The sequence below is a fragment of the Physcomitrium patens genome, chromosome 26, assembly GCF_059467195.1.
Source record: "Physcomitrium patens ecotype Gransden chromosome 26, ASM5946719v1, whole genome shotgun sequence".
Classification (NCBI taxonomy): Eukaryota; Viridiplantae; Streptophyta; class Bryopsida; order Funariales; family Funariaceae; genus Physcomitrium; species Physcomitrium patens.
This window is the reverse complement of record NC_143435.1, coordinates 3540355-3557203: the sequence shown is the minus strand read 5'-3', so window position 1 is coordinate 3557203 and position 16849 is coordinate 3540355. Positions and strand designations below refer to the sequence as shown.

Here is a 16849-nt window from a genome sequence, read left to right as displayed (position 1 = left end):
GAGTGTGTGAAGTTGCGGAGTGGAGAGGGCACAGTGTACTCGCAATCTGCAGTGGATGCGATTCCAAATTGGGAACCATGAAGAGGAAGGGTTTCAAAAAATCATTGATCTCGGCAGCTGGCGAGACTCAGTTATTGGGAATTACACCCACTTCGTAATACTATACATTGGTGTAATTCAAGATGCGCAAATTAGCCACAATGCTGTCATCGGCTGGGGTGCGCACGATTCCCCACAAGGAGGTCTTATGTTGTGATTGGGAACATGACGGGCATTTCTTATCATGTTAGCGCAGCCAAGAGTGGGATTGTATCGAACATTGACACAGCTCGCGACTACGCTTGCTTTCGTGCAGTTCCAGCTCGTGAGTGGTGGAAGGAATTGAGAGTTCTATGGAAGTTGGTAAGGCTAGTTTTGAAGGCATTGCCTACAGACGCTGCCGAATCTGAGGGACCCGCTGCTGAAGTTCATTGAGATAATGCTACTCTTTACAAATTTGAGTGTTCTACGCAAGTGTGTAGCCTTGACTCCGTTCCAGGTTCGACGCGGTTTTCATTTTCGAGGTTTTAGGTTTAGTTTCTGACCGCAAGACTAATGTAAACTGGTCAGTTTGTCGCTTGTAGAATGTCGGACGATTGATCTTTCAAAACCCGATCACATTACTATCTTCATCACATAATTTTGAGTTATTTACTGTGTTTTTGATTACACTCAGGAACAGGATGCGAAAATCTGAAACAAGAATTGCTTGCATTCACAATTAGAAGCCATAAATGTGTGGACAGAAGGTAGCACAATGCATTGTATTACATTCTCAATGGTAACTTCGGGAGTTCGTGTGTTGTGTGGTTGAGAATTTCTCCCACATGTACATAATACCAGGAACAGCTCACGATGGTTGAAACCATGCTAAAGTGGTTATGACTAAGGAGTTTGCAATAGGTGGACACATATACAGTGATGAATTTCACATTATAACCAGTGGCTAAAATAGTCACCGCAGCTACGCCAAATTTATCTGGTTACACTCTGACAGAATGAAGAGTTTTTTCTAGCTGTGTCTAATGTAGTATTAGACATCATGAATTCCAGAAGAAAGGAAGTGCGAGGATTTGTAAACTAGACAATAACGTTGAACATTCTCATGTACAACCCAGAGCTTGAGAGTATAATCCCTTGTTGCATTTCCTTTACGTCTGGTAGCCGTTGTATCTTCTTATGCAAAAAGCTAGGCAGCAATGGCTTCAGCTACCGAGGCAAGAGTGGAGGGCGTGATAGTGTTCTCGCCCAAGTACAGGTCCAACAATGCTTCCGCTACATGCGCATCGTCGATGGTGTATGCCACATCTTCAGGCATTTTACCTTCCTCAGATAGGGAAACCTGCATAATGTAAGTAGTCAGCCTCAACCCATGTATTTCATAATAGAGTTTTCTGTATAGATGCGTTCAAGTTCTTTAAGAATGTCCACTTAAATTATTATTATTATTATTATTATTTAAAAAAAAAACAAACAAAACAAAAACAAAAACGTCTGTTCACTAGATTTGAGTTGGTGGGTTAGGTTTACACGAACTAAAGTCGACATGGTATGATGTTCTGAAGGCATTCATGCAGAAACTGCCAGTACCTTGACACTGGAGGGGGTGGCCCAGTGATAGATGATGTTGGTGCCCTTGGGCAAGTTGTGGGGCTGGAAGAATTCAGCAAGCTTCTCCAGTGCCTCTTCCTCCTCCTCCTCGAATAAGTCGTTGTTTACCAGCCGGTCCCTCAAGGAAGATTGCAGGGCGCTACCATAGGGAAGGCCCTTGATCCCCTTGATAATGGAGATTCGCACAGCCTTTTCCACAGGAGCTTGGATAAGTTCTTTGTGGAAGCCACTGTCGTCCTCGACAAGATTGCTGGATGGCGTGCCCTTCCACTTCTGCAGATGCTCGCTGATACTTGGCTCAGCGTAGAAGCCTATGGCGGTGAACCTGATTTCTACGGTCTCAATCTCCATTCCCGTGTTGCCTGCATTGAAGTGGACCTCTCGATCATCAGTATGCATTCAATAAGACCTAAGAAGTAATATTCTAGCACTTAATACGCTATATTCTGCAACGCTTGACATGGCTCATGCTTCTATGAGAAGGATGTCGTCGGAAAGGCAGGATGCAAGTGCTCACCATAACCAATCAAATCAAGCTCGGTGGAACCTGTCGGTGGTGTGAACTTTGTGGCAAAGTCGATGTCTTCAACTTTCACAACTTGGGGACCCATTTCAGCACTGACAATTATACGGTAACAACTGTGCGGATGATCTTCAAGCAATTACTCCTTTCGTTGTTTAAAATGTGCGAACAGAGATGGCTTCTTGGAGATTCACTGGAAACAAACAGAGGAAAATGAGGAACAACCCACGGATTCGTATCAAAGTGTCACAAATGTCTACTTCTCGTCCCCTGGACATGAACCACTCACATCCAATTTCACAACCTCCAACCCTTGCTGCAAAATTAATAGAAATCGAAATTAAGACGGGTCAAGCTCATTATCCTATGAACACCGAACCACAATTACCCCTTTCACCGAAGTTCTAACCCTCTCTCTCTCTCTCTTGCATTCAATCTACAGATCGGAAGTGGCCGCACATCCACACAAGTCCTTCAGAACGGCTACACCAACAAGAGCTATGTCTCACCTGAGAATTAGGAAGCAATCGCGGGCTACAAGGGTTCGGCTTCCACTGGACGTGCCTTTGAGGATGCGCGCACACAGGTCTTATGCGAAAGTGCACCTTGTGCGTCCCGACTCTGACGAACCCTTCAAACCCGAACCCCATCGTCGATGCAACAAAAAATTGACTATTCCAACACAGGTGTGACGATGCAACACTGTTTCGCAGTTCCAAGGTCAAAAAAGCATCTTTGAAAGTCGTCAAAACGGCTGGACTCCTTTCTCCCTCATTCCTGCCCCTACTCGGAGCCCCAGAGAGAAGAGCCCATAAGAAAATCTGGCCAAAGGAGTGATCTCTGCAACGAAGCTCAATTGCAGACCTGGTGGGTCATTCCGTGGTTTCAACGCAACCAGTCAACGAATGTGACCGCCATTGAAACCCTTCTCAACGCTACTACCTCTCCCAAGGTTTTGGCCATGTGGGTCCGGGCTTCTGTGTCCATTTTTCATGAAAATGTATTCTCTCCGGCTGCTGCGAAGTCAATTCAGTGTGCAGGTTCCACCCACGCATGTGAAGTCAATGCGCATCAGTCAACAAAGGGAGCCTTCATTGGGGGGCTCAACACGTGTCATGGATGCATGCCCAGCTCGGTCTGTTCTCTCTCCCTTGGCTTTCAAATCTGCTTTGATCCAGTGTTGCGTGCTTTCAACGCGTCGGAGGCCTAAGCCCTGCACAGCCATTTTCCTTTTATGGTGTTCGAGGCTCTTGCACCGATTCCATCGGGTTGTTTGTTTCTGAAGAAATTCTCTCATAAAAGTGGGATTTGACCGATGATAAGATTTAGTCTAGTGTTTTTGAACTGGTCTGTAGGGATTTGTCAAGTATTTGAATTATGTATGAAGCTTGTTTTATTTTTATGTTTTTATTTATTTTTTACTTTCAGGAATTACTTTTTGGAAGAGTGAGTTTTTAAGTGTTTGTTTTGAAGACAAAAGGTAAGATTTGTAGGATGTAAAAAAGATTCTTCGTTATTCTAATTGATTTAAATATAAGTGTTGGTAGATATTGTGTAATCTTGATGAATTTGATTGACATAAAAGTCAATTGTGGTTAATCTGAATGTAATCTACAGTCTTTAAAGCTCATATTTCATCTAAACATTGTTGCTTTAGATATAGATTTATGATTTGGTTGAAAAAATCGAGACAATAACATAATAAACGATATGTTAACTCAATGGACCATCTCTTTGTATATGAATGTGAAATTTAATTGTTAAAATTATTATTTGTATTAACACTATTTGGATGCAATTATAATCTAAAAACTTGTGAGCCATGGTCTTTTAGAACATTCTCTTTTAAAACATATTATGTCAAAATCTAAGTTATGTTTGACATATACTTAAAGATGAAATTGCTATGGAATAAATATGAATTTAGGAATCTTATCAATTATGTTTAGTGGAATCAATTTTTGTAATTCTGAGCACCTTCTAAACTTATTCCAAACTTTCTAAAAACTGATATTACTATAATAAATCTTGAACAAACTTTAAGGCATTCTCAAATACAAAATCAATTTTTTTTAAAAAATAAAAAATATGTCGTCATTATGAAAAAAACTTCTACAACCTTTTATAGCCACATGCGACCTTCCAAAAATTTATGAACATTTAAAAAAAAAAAAATCATAGTTTTAAAATGTTTTATAATTCCCCAAACTTGCTTTAGAATTTTTGTAATACCCAATGATAGTAATGAAAATAAGGGAACAAAAAAGGGGGCAGAATAAGGAAAACTCCGTGCTTATCAGAACAATTCAAGTGTTGCATTTTGCAACTACAACTACACTAACCAAGACATGGAAGAACTACGTTCTCCAAAAACATACACAAATTTAACATCCACGTATTTACAAACCAAAAACACTACCACTTACTAAAATGATGAACTTTTAGCCTCCAAGATACACCCTAAAATAGACACAAACAACAATCTTTAGATCCCAGAAAGGATATTCACACATCGCAAAAAGCCAAATCTGCACAAAACTTATCCGTGCTTTTTCAGACTAACATGGCTTGAACTACTCACTACCTGGACCAATTCAAAATTTCTGACAAAGGAAGAAAGCAATCCAAATGCTTCTTCAATAAACCTCCCCCTAACATTCTGCAATTTCAAATGTACCGATGAAATATGTTACATACACCACACTGTTCACACTACCAGGTTAAGACCCTGGTACACTCAGTATACAGAACCAGTTAGAAATACCTGTGGCCCAAGCACGCAGAACATGGCAGCTGAACTGTGTTCTGAAAGTTTCCTCTCTCCACCCATTTCAATCTCTACTCCAGTGCTGCACCACCCACAGACGATAAACAAATTAGCAAGTCAGCATTATTTGCAGCATTTCAGACAGATACCACGACTAACGTCGCATCCAGATGGACACCTATTACTGCTATCCGATAAGAGATCGAACTAATCACTCCAAACAACATTCGTTTGCTCATTGCAGATAGAAGCTGGTCGTTGGAAGGATTGGCAAGGAACATTACAAGCTTTTCAACATTCAGCATGTGACAACACCATCATGAAATGGTACCAACCTTCCAAGTTTGCCAGTGACTCGACCTTGGGACTTGGATGAGAATTGCCGTATGTATTGCCCAGATACTCCAAAGGTGGTAGGCCCTATCTTCACAACCGGCAATTCACACAATACCTCTGTCACATCGCTTCATCCCAGTCATTTATTCATGTAACATTACAGATTCATCACCACGATCACGTACTTTTTGTGCTGTTTCAACCTTTCGTCGACTGATCCAACTCAACAACATCCTTTCTATTAGCCACTAGTCAGTACTATTGACCAACGCAAGTGCAATCGATTCGGAACGTAATACGATGACGACTCATGGCACGCTGCACTTACACCTCTAATCGTACTAGAAAGAAGGTCTCCGATATCCATACCTTCACGTCAGCTGAACCACTGTTCTTCTTACCGTGCTTTTGCCAACCAACTGAAACTCCAGCGTCTCCCCCAATAGCTAGTCGTATCTGTACAATTCACCACTTCAATCTTGACTATTCCAACTAAAAGCCATCATGACGCACACATGCATGAAATAAGATGATTATATCAACACACTAAATAGCATCTCAAATTGGAAGGGATAATCAACCAGACTAATGCAAGTAAAATCAGATTGTTCGATAAGACTTGTTTCTGAACAGTATAAATTGTGTGTAAATACTCATGAATTGAAAACGAAAAGAAAGAAGAATAGCACACATACATTGCCAGTGGTATCCTGTGACAATTGACGGGACCAAGCGTTTGATAATGTGAGTGAACCGTCCGAACAAGAGCAAGTCAATCCCAGAGTTCCCGTATATAGAGCCGAAAGTTGTCTGCACGTACCAACCTCGTCAGTACAAACCCGTAGAACACTACCATTAGAATCAAATAGACAGGTATACAAAACGCCGAAGATACATGAACTCACTTAACCACGCGGCTAAGACAGACTTTATCATAAAGAACTAACACCTTGAAGTTTGAACTCGTAAAACTGAGTACTGCCCGATCATAGCAAAAACTTCTGCAGATGAGATCGGTGAAAGCTGACGTCTCAAAACCATCGTCACAGTGCCTCCGCCCGAACCATCACCTAAACCCACATTACCACCTAGCACAAGAGTATCCCTCTTCCATATCTGTGCTTGCACTGGCGTGATCTCCGCCATTCTGCAACAAACGAGTACCAAAAACTCGTCACCGAAATCATGTCTCAAAGCTAAAAATAAACATATAAACAATCACCGTAAGAGCTGAGCGACTTAAAAGGACCTGCAGATATCTTCGTCTTCTTCGAAGTGTGAGAGATCGTGAGTGAATACAAGTGTGCAATTAGAAATAAAAACACAGAACTCCACACAGAGGCAAGCGAAACTTTTGTCACATGCGGTGCCAGCTTCTTCTGTCCGTATGGTATCTCTCGCCTTGTGATGCTGTTGTTGGAAGTGTTCCAGCTCAGCCCTGACTTCTTCATGTTGTCATCTTGGGACCCTACTAGTATTACTTATGTGTACCAGAATCACTTTGTTGTGTTGATGATTGTGTGTACCAGAATCACTTTGTTGTGTTGATGATTGTGTGTACTAGAATCACTTTATGTATTGGTTAGTGTTTTCTAGGACTATTGTTAGCTATCTCGAACATTCTAACATTCTTTTATTCTTGTATGTGGTATAGTTATTTTTAATGATTTTCGAGAATCTTTTACTGTCTTTTGGGAACTTTTACTATTGATTTTAGTTGTGTGGGACCTTCTACAATCTCATAGAAATTTTTACTAAAAAATCTTGTTATTTTAAGATATTTAATATTTATTGTTTTTATTGTTGATTTGTTTAAAACCTAGTTCTTATATTGTAAATAAGAGAGAAAAATTAGAAATATTTTAGGCTCAATAATACAAGTTTTAAAACAAATGAATTGTTGAATTAATTATATATTTGCACCTATTCTTATTTTAGATATAGTATTTTGTTCCTTTCATGCTTGATAATTTTTTGCATCTCAGATGTAACATATGAGACTTCATAATAATCAATATATATATATATATATATATATATATAATAGTTATAAGTTAACTTTGTAAAAAATATTTGTTTACGTTTAATTTTTATTCTTTATATCTAAAAATTGGTTAAAAATGATAATTTAAAGATCTTTTTGTGAATAATTTTGTAATCTTATTTTGTAATCATATTTTGTACTTAATTTGGATGGCTCTTAATAGTTCAAATAAAAAAAATCAACTTTTAGAATTCTCTATCAAACTCAAAATAAGAAGCTAAGCAACAATAATAAAGATTTTATTGTGGTATTTGTCAAGGTAAAAGTTGGATCTATTTTTAATTTTTTTTGTTATGTACATGATCAAAGAATGAAATACTTTAGGAAATTTACAGATAATTTAATAATCTAATTATAGATTTTATCTTTTTTTAGTTTACTAATTAAGATTTAAGGCTTACTTAAGGCTCAACAAGATTTTAGATTTAAGATTTGATAGGGTATTAAATTAAGAATTATTGAGAAGCTTGAAGTTGTTGAAGAAAGGTGTTTATAAACACCTTATTATTATAGATTAAAAAATAAGCTTGGACTATAGAAATTTTTCTTTCACAACTAAATGCTTCATAAATTTTCAAATCAAATTTTATTTAATATATTAAAATTATTTAAACAAATAAGTAAAGATGATTTATATCTTTTTATATTATATTGATTGTAATCCAATATTAACCTATTCAAAATAATGTATTAGTTAGTTTTAAATTAAATACTATTATACTAAAAGTTTAAATATATTTTTTAAAATTTTAATAAATTTTTAATAATTAATACTTTTAAATTTATATAAAATAATATAAAAAAAAATAATTTATTTATGATACTTAAAATATATGATCTTAATTATAAAATATAAAAGTTTTAATAAATTTTATTCTTATGATTTTTAAATGTTAAATTATAATTTAATAAAATTATAAAGATATAATCTATTTATAAATTTTTTTAATGAAATTATTAATTTTTTTTATCTTTATTACAAATTATGAATAATTTAAAATACTTAATTTGTCTTATTAATAATCTTATGAATGAAAAATAAAAGATTTAAATAGATATTTTAAAAATATTATAAATTTGATTTAGATAATTAATTAAGAAAATTTCTTGATAGATGTTTCTATTTTATTGTGTAGCTATTTCATTTTTTATTTCTTAAACATTCTCCTCTTCCCTTACTATATCAATAATATACCATTGCTACAAGTTTATTAAGAAACTAGATACTAATTGTTAATGACATAAATTTCAAAAAAAGAATACTCAATATACTCTTATGTCACTTCAAAAGATTTCAAAGTCACTCAAAGGTGGTAATATATTGAACTAAAATAGCTATTATCAAAGACAAGAAGACTAGAAAGTCTTGAAATAATATTTAAGACTAGATAGATGTTGATAAGAGTGAAAAAGGCTTCACTCTTACCTCCATATATACTTTCTTAATAAGAGCTATGTGGCGATGTTATACAAGACCTCAAATGTGTGTTGAATTTGCTAGACACATGTCTTGTCTTGCAAGGTGAGTTATTTTATTTTATTTTATTTTATTTTATTTTATTTTTATATATATGTATGACACATAATTAGCTTGTTTTATAAGCAACCAACATGTGTGACATGTGGCTAACTTATTGACCAAGTTTCTAGCCTACCAATAAATTACAAATACATATAAATTCAAAGTAGTGTCTATAAAGCTTCTAAGAAGCTTCTTTAGAAGATATTATGAAATTAATCTACTTTTACTTACTTTTACTTAATCATATATGCAATTATTGGAAGAAATATGTATATCTATGATAATAGCTCTTCTTTTAGGAAGAAGTTTGACAAGGAGCAATCATCATATTTTGAAGAAATCTAAGATGCAACAAATTGTATTTGCTACATATTTTGATCTTTGTTATTTTTGAAAATAGTTGATAAGTCCTCTAAGCCATTGATAGTATCTTATATGAGAGTAGAAAGACCACTCTATTATTTCATAGTTGTCAGATTATGTGAAATCTTGCATAAGAATGGATGGAGCACTTGACTATGGAAGGTAAAAGAAATTTGCAACAACAAATCTTAACTAGTTTTGTAGAATTAATATAAATTGTAATTAAAGCTTAATAAATATAATCAAACATTAATCAAGTCCAATTAAATTTTCAAATAAATTATAAAAGAAACACAAAGAAATCCTAAAGAATTTCTAAAGAAATCATAAAAAAATAATAAATAAATTCTAAAGAAAGCTAAATATATATATATATATATAAAATAAAAATAAAATATTTAAAAAAATACAAAAGAAATCTAAAAAAATTGTAAATAAATCTAATAAAAATCCATATGAAATCCTAAAAAAGTCTTTAAAAAATTAAACAGAAATTTTTAAGAAATTCTAAATAAATCTTTAAGAAATCATCAAGAAAATCTTAAAGAAATCCTAAAGAAACCTTAAATCTTAAATCCTAAATCAAGACTAATTAGATCCTAAATTCTAAATCAATTCTAATTAAATTCTAAATCAATTCTAATTAAATTCTAAGTCCTAAATCAATCCTAATAAAATCTTTAATCCTAAATTTATCCTAATTAGATCCTAAATCTTATATCAAATTTTAATCATCTCTTAAATAAATCCTAATTAAAACCTAATCAATTCAAATGAATCCTATGATAGTTTTAAAATCCTAATATCTATTATCTATATTCTTGATCTTGCTTAAAATTTTATATTCATCTCAATTTCTTAATTAATAATAAGCATAGAAAATTTGAAGAGAATTAAATTTACAAAATAGAAAATAAACATTATAATCTACTTGAGTATTAGCCACCCTCCATCTTTGATCCTTATATTAATCTTCTAGCAGCAAAAATTCCTAATTGAACTATTAACTTGTTCTCAAATTTTGTTTAAGTGTTGGAAGTCAAGTCAACTATTAGCTAAAATAAAAAATCACTTCAATTCAATTTGAAAATTATTACAAATCTAAGTTAAGCTTACTAAATCTAAAAATCCAATGTTTAGAGCCTTAATCCACTTGAACTTTTGTAACCTCCAATACAATTTTTTGATTAAGATCAAATTTATAACATACATTTAGTAAAATTATACTCATAATCCTACAAAATTTCACTTATAGATTTTCTAAAAAATTAAAAAAATTATCCAAATTATAAACCCTATTTTATTTTACAAAATCAAAGTCATCTAAAAGTACCTTGACTTTGCAAAGCTCTAAAAAAGTCATTACAAACTCAAATCACTCAAAGCTAATGCTTTAAGAAACCGTATGAAGTCTTCTTTTATATTTCATTTTTTAAGTTATAAAAGATCTTTAGAATTACCTTAGGGGCCCAATTTTATACATTAGAATTTGATTTTGATCCAAGTTAATAACTAATTCTCTTTGGGTATGAATTTTTGATAATTTGAAATAAATTTTACTTTAAAATTTTATTAATTCTCTTTTAAATATATTTATATTAAATTTTTATCTTATTTACTTTGATTTTATTCATTTAAAATTCTATAAATTAATTAAAAATTCTTTCTATAAAAAATAGTATTAAATCTAAATATTTTTTTTACCTCTCTATAATTTATCATTATTTTTCTATTACATCTTTTTAATACGTTATTTTATAATAACATCTTTTTTTATAATATTTTTCATCATATAGTCATATTACTATATGATATTATTGTTATAACCTTTATAATTGTCTTTAAATAAAACATTTAAAACTTTGTCAAGAGTCGTTTCTACCTCTAATAAAATCACCAAATATTGGAAATTTCTTTTGAGGTCATGATATCAAATATATTATATCTTACCAAGTATTCAAAAAAAAATACATGTTATTTGAGGATCTTTATATTTATTATATCATCTAAATTTTTTTGACAATAGTAATGTCTCATCTAATAAGTCTTAAGTTGAATTTGCTCATTGTTGGTTCTCCATCTTCTTAGCACTACAAATATATAAAAGCTATAAACAAGGATAGAAGGTAGAATGCCATCTTTTTTAAATCTTGTTTCTTTTATATCAAAGATTTGTAATTTTCATCCTAATTTTAATGGATGTTATTGATGAAAAGCTTCAACCTTCTTTGTTACATTTCTAAGATTCTTTATTGGCTCCCATATGCATTGACTAATAACATATCTATTTTAATGAATAAGATATTTTAATCTATTTCAGCACTGCCTAAAATGTAAGACTTCTTTTATTTCAAATTCTTGATTATTATTCACTTCTATAGGAGGAGATATCAAGATCATGAACCTCAAAGAACTAAAATATCAATACATTCTTGTGACACTCAAAAATACTAAAAAATCACTCAAAGATGATATAATATTAAATTAAAATGGCTATTGTCAAAGACAAGAAGATTAGAAAGTCTTGAAACAAGACTAAGGACTAGAAAGGCATTGACAAGAATGAAGAAGGTTTTACTCTTACTTCTATATATATTCTTAATTAGAAATTATGTGGTAATATCCTATATGACCTCTAAACTATGTTGACTTTGCAAGACATATATCATAACTTGCAAAACAATATTTTTAAATGTATGCCACAAAATTATCTTATTTCATTAGCTATGAAAACGTGGTTAATTTATTGGCCAAGTTTCTATCCTACCAATTAACTACAAATACATATAAAGTCAGAGTAGCAACTATGAAGCTTTTCTACAAAATATTATGAAATCAATCTACTTTTGCTTACTTTTACTTAATCATATAGATAAATATTATAATAAATATATATATGTCTGTGATATAATCTCTTCTTTTAGAGATGAGTTCAAGAAAGAACAATCATCATATGTTGAAAAAATCCAAGATAGAGCAAATTATATTTGCCACATACTTTGATCTTTTTTTTCTTTGAAGATGGTTGATAGATCTTCTTAGCCATTGATAATGTCTCATACTAAGGAAAAAAGACCATCCTATTATTTTATTGTTGTTGAGGCCTTTATAACTTCTTTCAAATAAAATATTTAAAATATTGTCAAGAGTCATTCCAATCTCTAATAAAATCTCTAAACATTGAGAGCCTGTTCCAAGATTGTGATACCAAACACATTATGTCTTACTATTTATTCAAGGAATGACATGTTGTTCTTGAGGATCTTCATCTCAATTATGTTTTCATGAAGGTTGTGACAATTGTAATGTTTTATTTGATAAGTTAGCAAGTGATAAATCTTGAGTTGAATATGTTGATTTTTGGTTCTCTAATTTTTTAGCATCACAAATGCATAAAAGTATTAAACAAGAATAGAAAGTAGAATGATATCTTTTTTAGATCTTATTTTTTTTATAATAAAGATTTACTATTTTTCATCTTGATTTTGATAGATGTCATTTATAAAAAATCTCAACCTTCTTTGTTGTATTTAAAAGATTCTTTGCTAGCTCCTATATTCATTCATTAATATTATACCTATACTAATAAACAAGATATTTTAATCTATTTTGGCACCACCTTAAATCTAAGACTTCTTCTATCTTGAATTCTTAATCATTGTCTACTTCTATAAGATGAAGTGGCATTTATCTTCTTTTTAAGATATTCAATGTCTTATATGGCTCAAGAAAAAATAGATAAAATACGAGACGGATCTTCATAGATCTCAATAGATATAATTGATAAGCAATAAGATTGACTTATTTATTAATAAAAAAGATCTAAGCTTATAATAGTATAACTTGTCATAAGAATGAATAGTCTTGATATTATGACAAAGTAATCATTTCTTGTCATGTATGTTGAATTGTAGAAGTTTCTTGCAATAAGCATTTGAATTGATCTTTTGTCATTCTTCAGCTCCTTTTAATTGTGCTTTAATTGTCGCATGTAATTTTGACAAATAATTTGCTAAATCTTTTGTTATAGGATTATCAACTTCTAAAAGATCAAAAGTATCAAATTGTGGATGATAACCATAATTGACAAATAAAGGTATTTGTTGAATAAAAGAATATATCAAATTATTATACACAAACTCTATTAATGGTAATAGTATTGTTCAATCATCTTTATAATAATTAATGATATATCTAAAATATTATTTTAAAACTTGATTCACCCATTCCATTTGCACATTAATTTGAGAATGAAAAGCCAGAGAGAGCTTTATATCCATCTTTAAAATATTGAAAAGAGTTTTCTAAAATATTGATATAAATTTAATCTTCCTATCCAACATAATATCTTAGGGCAATCTATGATAACAATAGATATTGTCAAAAAAAAGCTTAGCGGTTTTTTCACTTATGAAAGATTTTGTATATAATACAAAATATGCCATCTTTGTAAAATGATCTACTATCAAAAATATAAAATCATACAAATATAAGATTGGAAGATCTATAATAAAATCTATAGAAAAAAAAGACCATAGTTGTTCTAGAAATGGTAATAGTTGAATAAGCCTATAACATTGAAGAAGAAGAATTTTGGATCTTAAAAAAATTTCGCATGATTGTATAAAGTCTTTGACTACCTTCAACATTTGAGGGCACCAAAAATCTCAACATGTTAGCTTCAAAGTCTTATTGTATCCAAAATTTCCAGTTGTTGAAAAGTCACAACAAGCTTGAAAAATATATAATTGTGCTTTGCCTTTTAGAATGTATGTTTGTCCTTCAAAATATAGTAGATTATTTTTAAACTCTAGAAAGGAAATTTGATAAACCTTATTATTTTTCAAGTCTATACGTGCTCTTAAAATCAAATATCAATAAAAAAATATTCTAATGGACTTGAAGACGATTTAAAATACATGCCAAGATGAAATACTTGAGCTTCTTGTGATCTTTATACAAAATAACTAGACTAAAAATAGTTTCTAGATAATGATGCCATTCTTGAAATGAATCTATAATTACAAGAAGCTCTTTGTTGTGGATCTTGTAGTTAATTTCAACTACTAAAAATTTCTTAGAATAAAAAACAACTCAATAGAGATCATCATCTGCTTCCATTTATGATAAAACAACATCAATAATAAAGTCTAATATATCTATTTCTATGAAGAATGCCTTAAAAAAATTGATACTATATAAAAATGGTGAAAAAATAAATATTATTATTAAGGCTTCAAAAGATGTTTTTGCTTCTTTGCTCTACTCAAGTTTGTCATTACATATCAGATATGTAAAAAAAGTTGCAACTTTAGAAAAGTTCTTGATGAAGATTCAATAATAATTGAAAAATCTCAAAAAATATTACATATCTTTGACTATTTTTAGAACCTTCCAAACTATGATAGTTTGGACCTTCTTAGGATCAATTATTAGTCTTTTGTTGGAAATGATGAACTTTAAAAAATCAACTTGAATAATGTAGAATACATACTTTTTCATCTTTGCATATAATTTGCCATCTCTAAGTATTTGTAACACATGACAAACATAAAATTTATAATTTTCTATGTTTTTAGAATAGATTAAAATGTTATCAAAATAACAAACAATAAAATCATCAAAAAATTCACAAAAGACATCATTCATGATTTATTAAAAAGCAGCTAGTATATTTGAAAGTCCAAAAGATATGACATTATATTTCAAATATCTATACCTAGTTTAAAAAATAATCTTCTACTCATTTCCTTCTTTAATGCTGACTAGATTATATTCTCTTCATAGATCTATTTTTTTTATAGATCTTTGTTTGATTGAGTTAATTAAAAAGTCCTAAAATCAAAGATAGAAGATACCTATTCTTAATAGTAATCTTATTATATCGTTGATAATCTATGCACATCTCATCACAGACATATACATTAACTTCAATAATTACTTATATGATTAGGTAGAAGTAGGTGAATATAGATTAATTTCATAAAGTCTTTTAGTGAAGCTTCCTAAAAGCTTCAGAGATGCAATTTTGACTTTAGATGTGTTTGTATGTCAGAAACTTGGCCAACAAGTTAATTACATGTTGGTAGCTTGTGGGACAAGTTAACTGTGCATAATAGCTTGTAGAACAACCTAATCATGTGGCACATATATAAATAACTTGCCTTGCAAGTTAAAATATGTGGCTAGCAAAGTCAACATATTTTAGAAGTCCTATAGGATATTACCACATAGCTTCTAGTTAAGAGTATACATGGAGGCAAGAGTGAAGCCTTCTTTATTCTTGTCAATTTCATTCTATTTCTTAGTCTTATTTCAAGACTTTCTAATCTTCTTATTTTTGATAATAGCCATTCTAGTTAATATTATATTACCTTTTCAGTGACTTTTTAGTTTTTTTTAGTAACACAAGAGTGTATCGAGGATTCTCTTTCTTTAAGATTTATATCCCTAATAGTTTGACTAGAGTGATAATATATTATTTTTATCTTTTTTTAGAAGTAAATGAATTATCCCACTTCTATTGTTGTGTTTTGAAGGTTGTGGACTATCCACCTTTTAAACATAAAAAATCTTATTTTTTAACATTGATCTTTCTTTAAAGAAAGTGGATTATTCCTCTTTGTGGAAATTTTCATTAGAGGTTGCCGATTACCTTCCTCTAATTTAACTTTTTGAACTTATTTGAGTTAACAAGTCAAGCTCTATTTAAGATTGCATCTTTTTCAATATCTTCATGTATTTACTCAAGTTAGATTCATAGGCCCACTTTTATTACAAAACACTCTTTCTTGATTTTTACATTTAATAGAAAAAGATTCAAAATTCCTTTATGATTTGAATTCATTCCTAGAAGTGTTTATGATGATATTTGGAGAAAGTGATCAAGAATGAGTAGCAGAGACCAAACTCTTATCTTAACGACAAAGATTACAATGAGCCACTATATATGCTATTGAATTCCAAAACCTTGCTTGCAATGTGGATTGGAATGACTAAGCACTCATCAATCAATTTTAATATGGATTAAAAGTTAGTGTCAAAGATTTATTATTAATAATGCCAAAAATAAAATCTTTAGAATAATTTATTGCTCAAGCCATTGAATGTAACAATCGATTATTTGAAAGGTATCAAAAACAAAGATTTGGTTGTAGAAGAATAAGTCAAGTAATGACAACAGCTTCTAAGTTTTTTGAAATATATTCATCAAAGCCAAAACCAATGCAAATTGATATGATACGTTTTAAAACTCTCAGAGAGCAGAAAAAGACTCGACATTATCAAGAGGGTGTGTGTTTATGCTATAGAGAAGTTAAGCATACTGTTCAACATTGTCCAAAGAAACAATGAAATTATAAAATGAAAAACATAATTACCAAAGAAGATAATATCTCAAAAAATGAGTTTTTCCAGCTACAATAGGAAGTGTGTTGCTGGAATCATGTACAATATCTAGTAAAGGTCCTATTCTTTCCTCAAACCCTTCACCTTGTTTTATAATAGATGTGCATTTTGGACCTAAAAATCACAAAATTCTTGTCTTATTAGATTCAAAAGCCTCATCTTATTTTATAGACAAAGATTTTGTCAAAAATAAAAAAATACCTTTAGTCAAAAAAATTAAATCAGTACATGTAAAAG

The 16849-nt window shown here is 30.9% G+C and overlaps 2 protein-coding genes across 2 annotated transcripts; both read right to left on the bottom strand.

Moving 5' to 3' along the window:
• Positions 1-776: 776 nt before the first annotated feature.
• Positions 777-2723, bottom strand: LOC112277939 (chalcone isomerase-like protein 2). Its single transcript, XM_024510816.3, has 4 exons — positions 2683-2723; positions 2168-2366; positions 1630-2012; positions 777-1381 (listed from the first exon to the last, which is right to left on the bottom strand). The coding sequence occupies exons 2-4, from the start codon at positions 2259-2261 to the stop codon at positions 1229-1231; spliced, it is 630 nt and encodes a 209-aa protein (XP_024366584.1). The 5' UTR covers positions 2262-2366; positions 2683-2723; the 3' UTR covers positions 777-1228.
• Positions 2724-4449: 1726 nt separating this feature from the next.
• Positions 4450-6590, bottom strand: LOC112277940 (chaperone protein dnaJ 13). Its single transcript, XM_024510817.3, has 7 exons — positions 6526-6590; positions 6226-6423; positions 5972-6086; positions 5646-5732; positions 5276-5364; positions 4938-5022; positions 4450-4701 (listed from the first exon to the last, which is right to left on the bottom strand). The coding sequence occupies exons 2-7, from the start codon at positions 6420-6422 to the stop codon at positions 4615-4617; spliced, it is 660 nt and encodes a 219-aa protein (XP_024366585.1). The 5' UTR covers position 6423; positions 6526-6590; the 3' UTR covers positions 4450-4614.
• Between the last annotated feature and the right edge of the window lie 10259 nt (positions 6591-16849).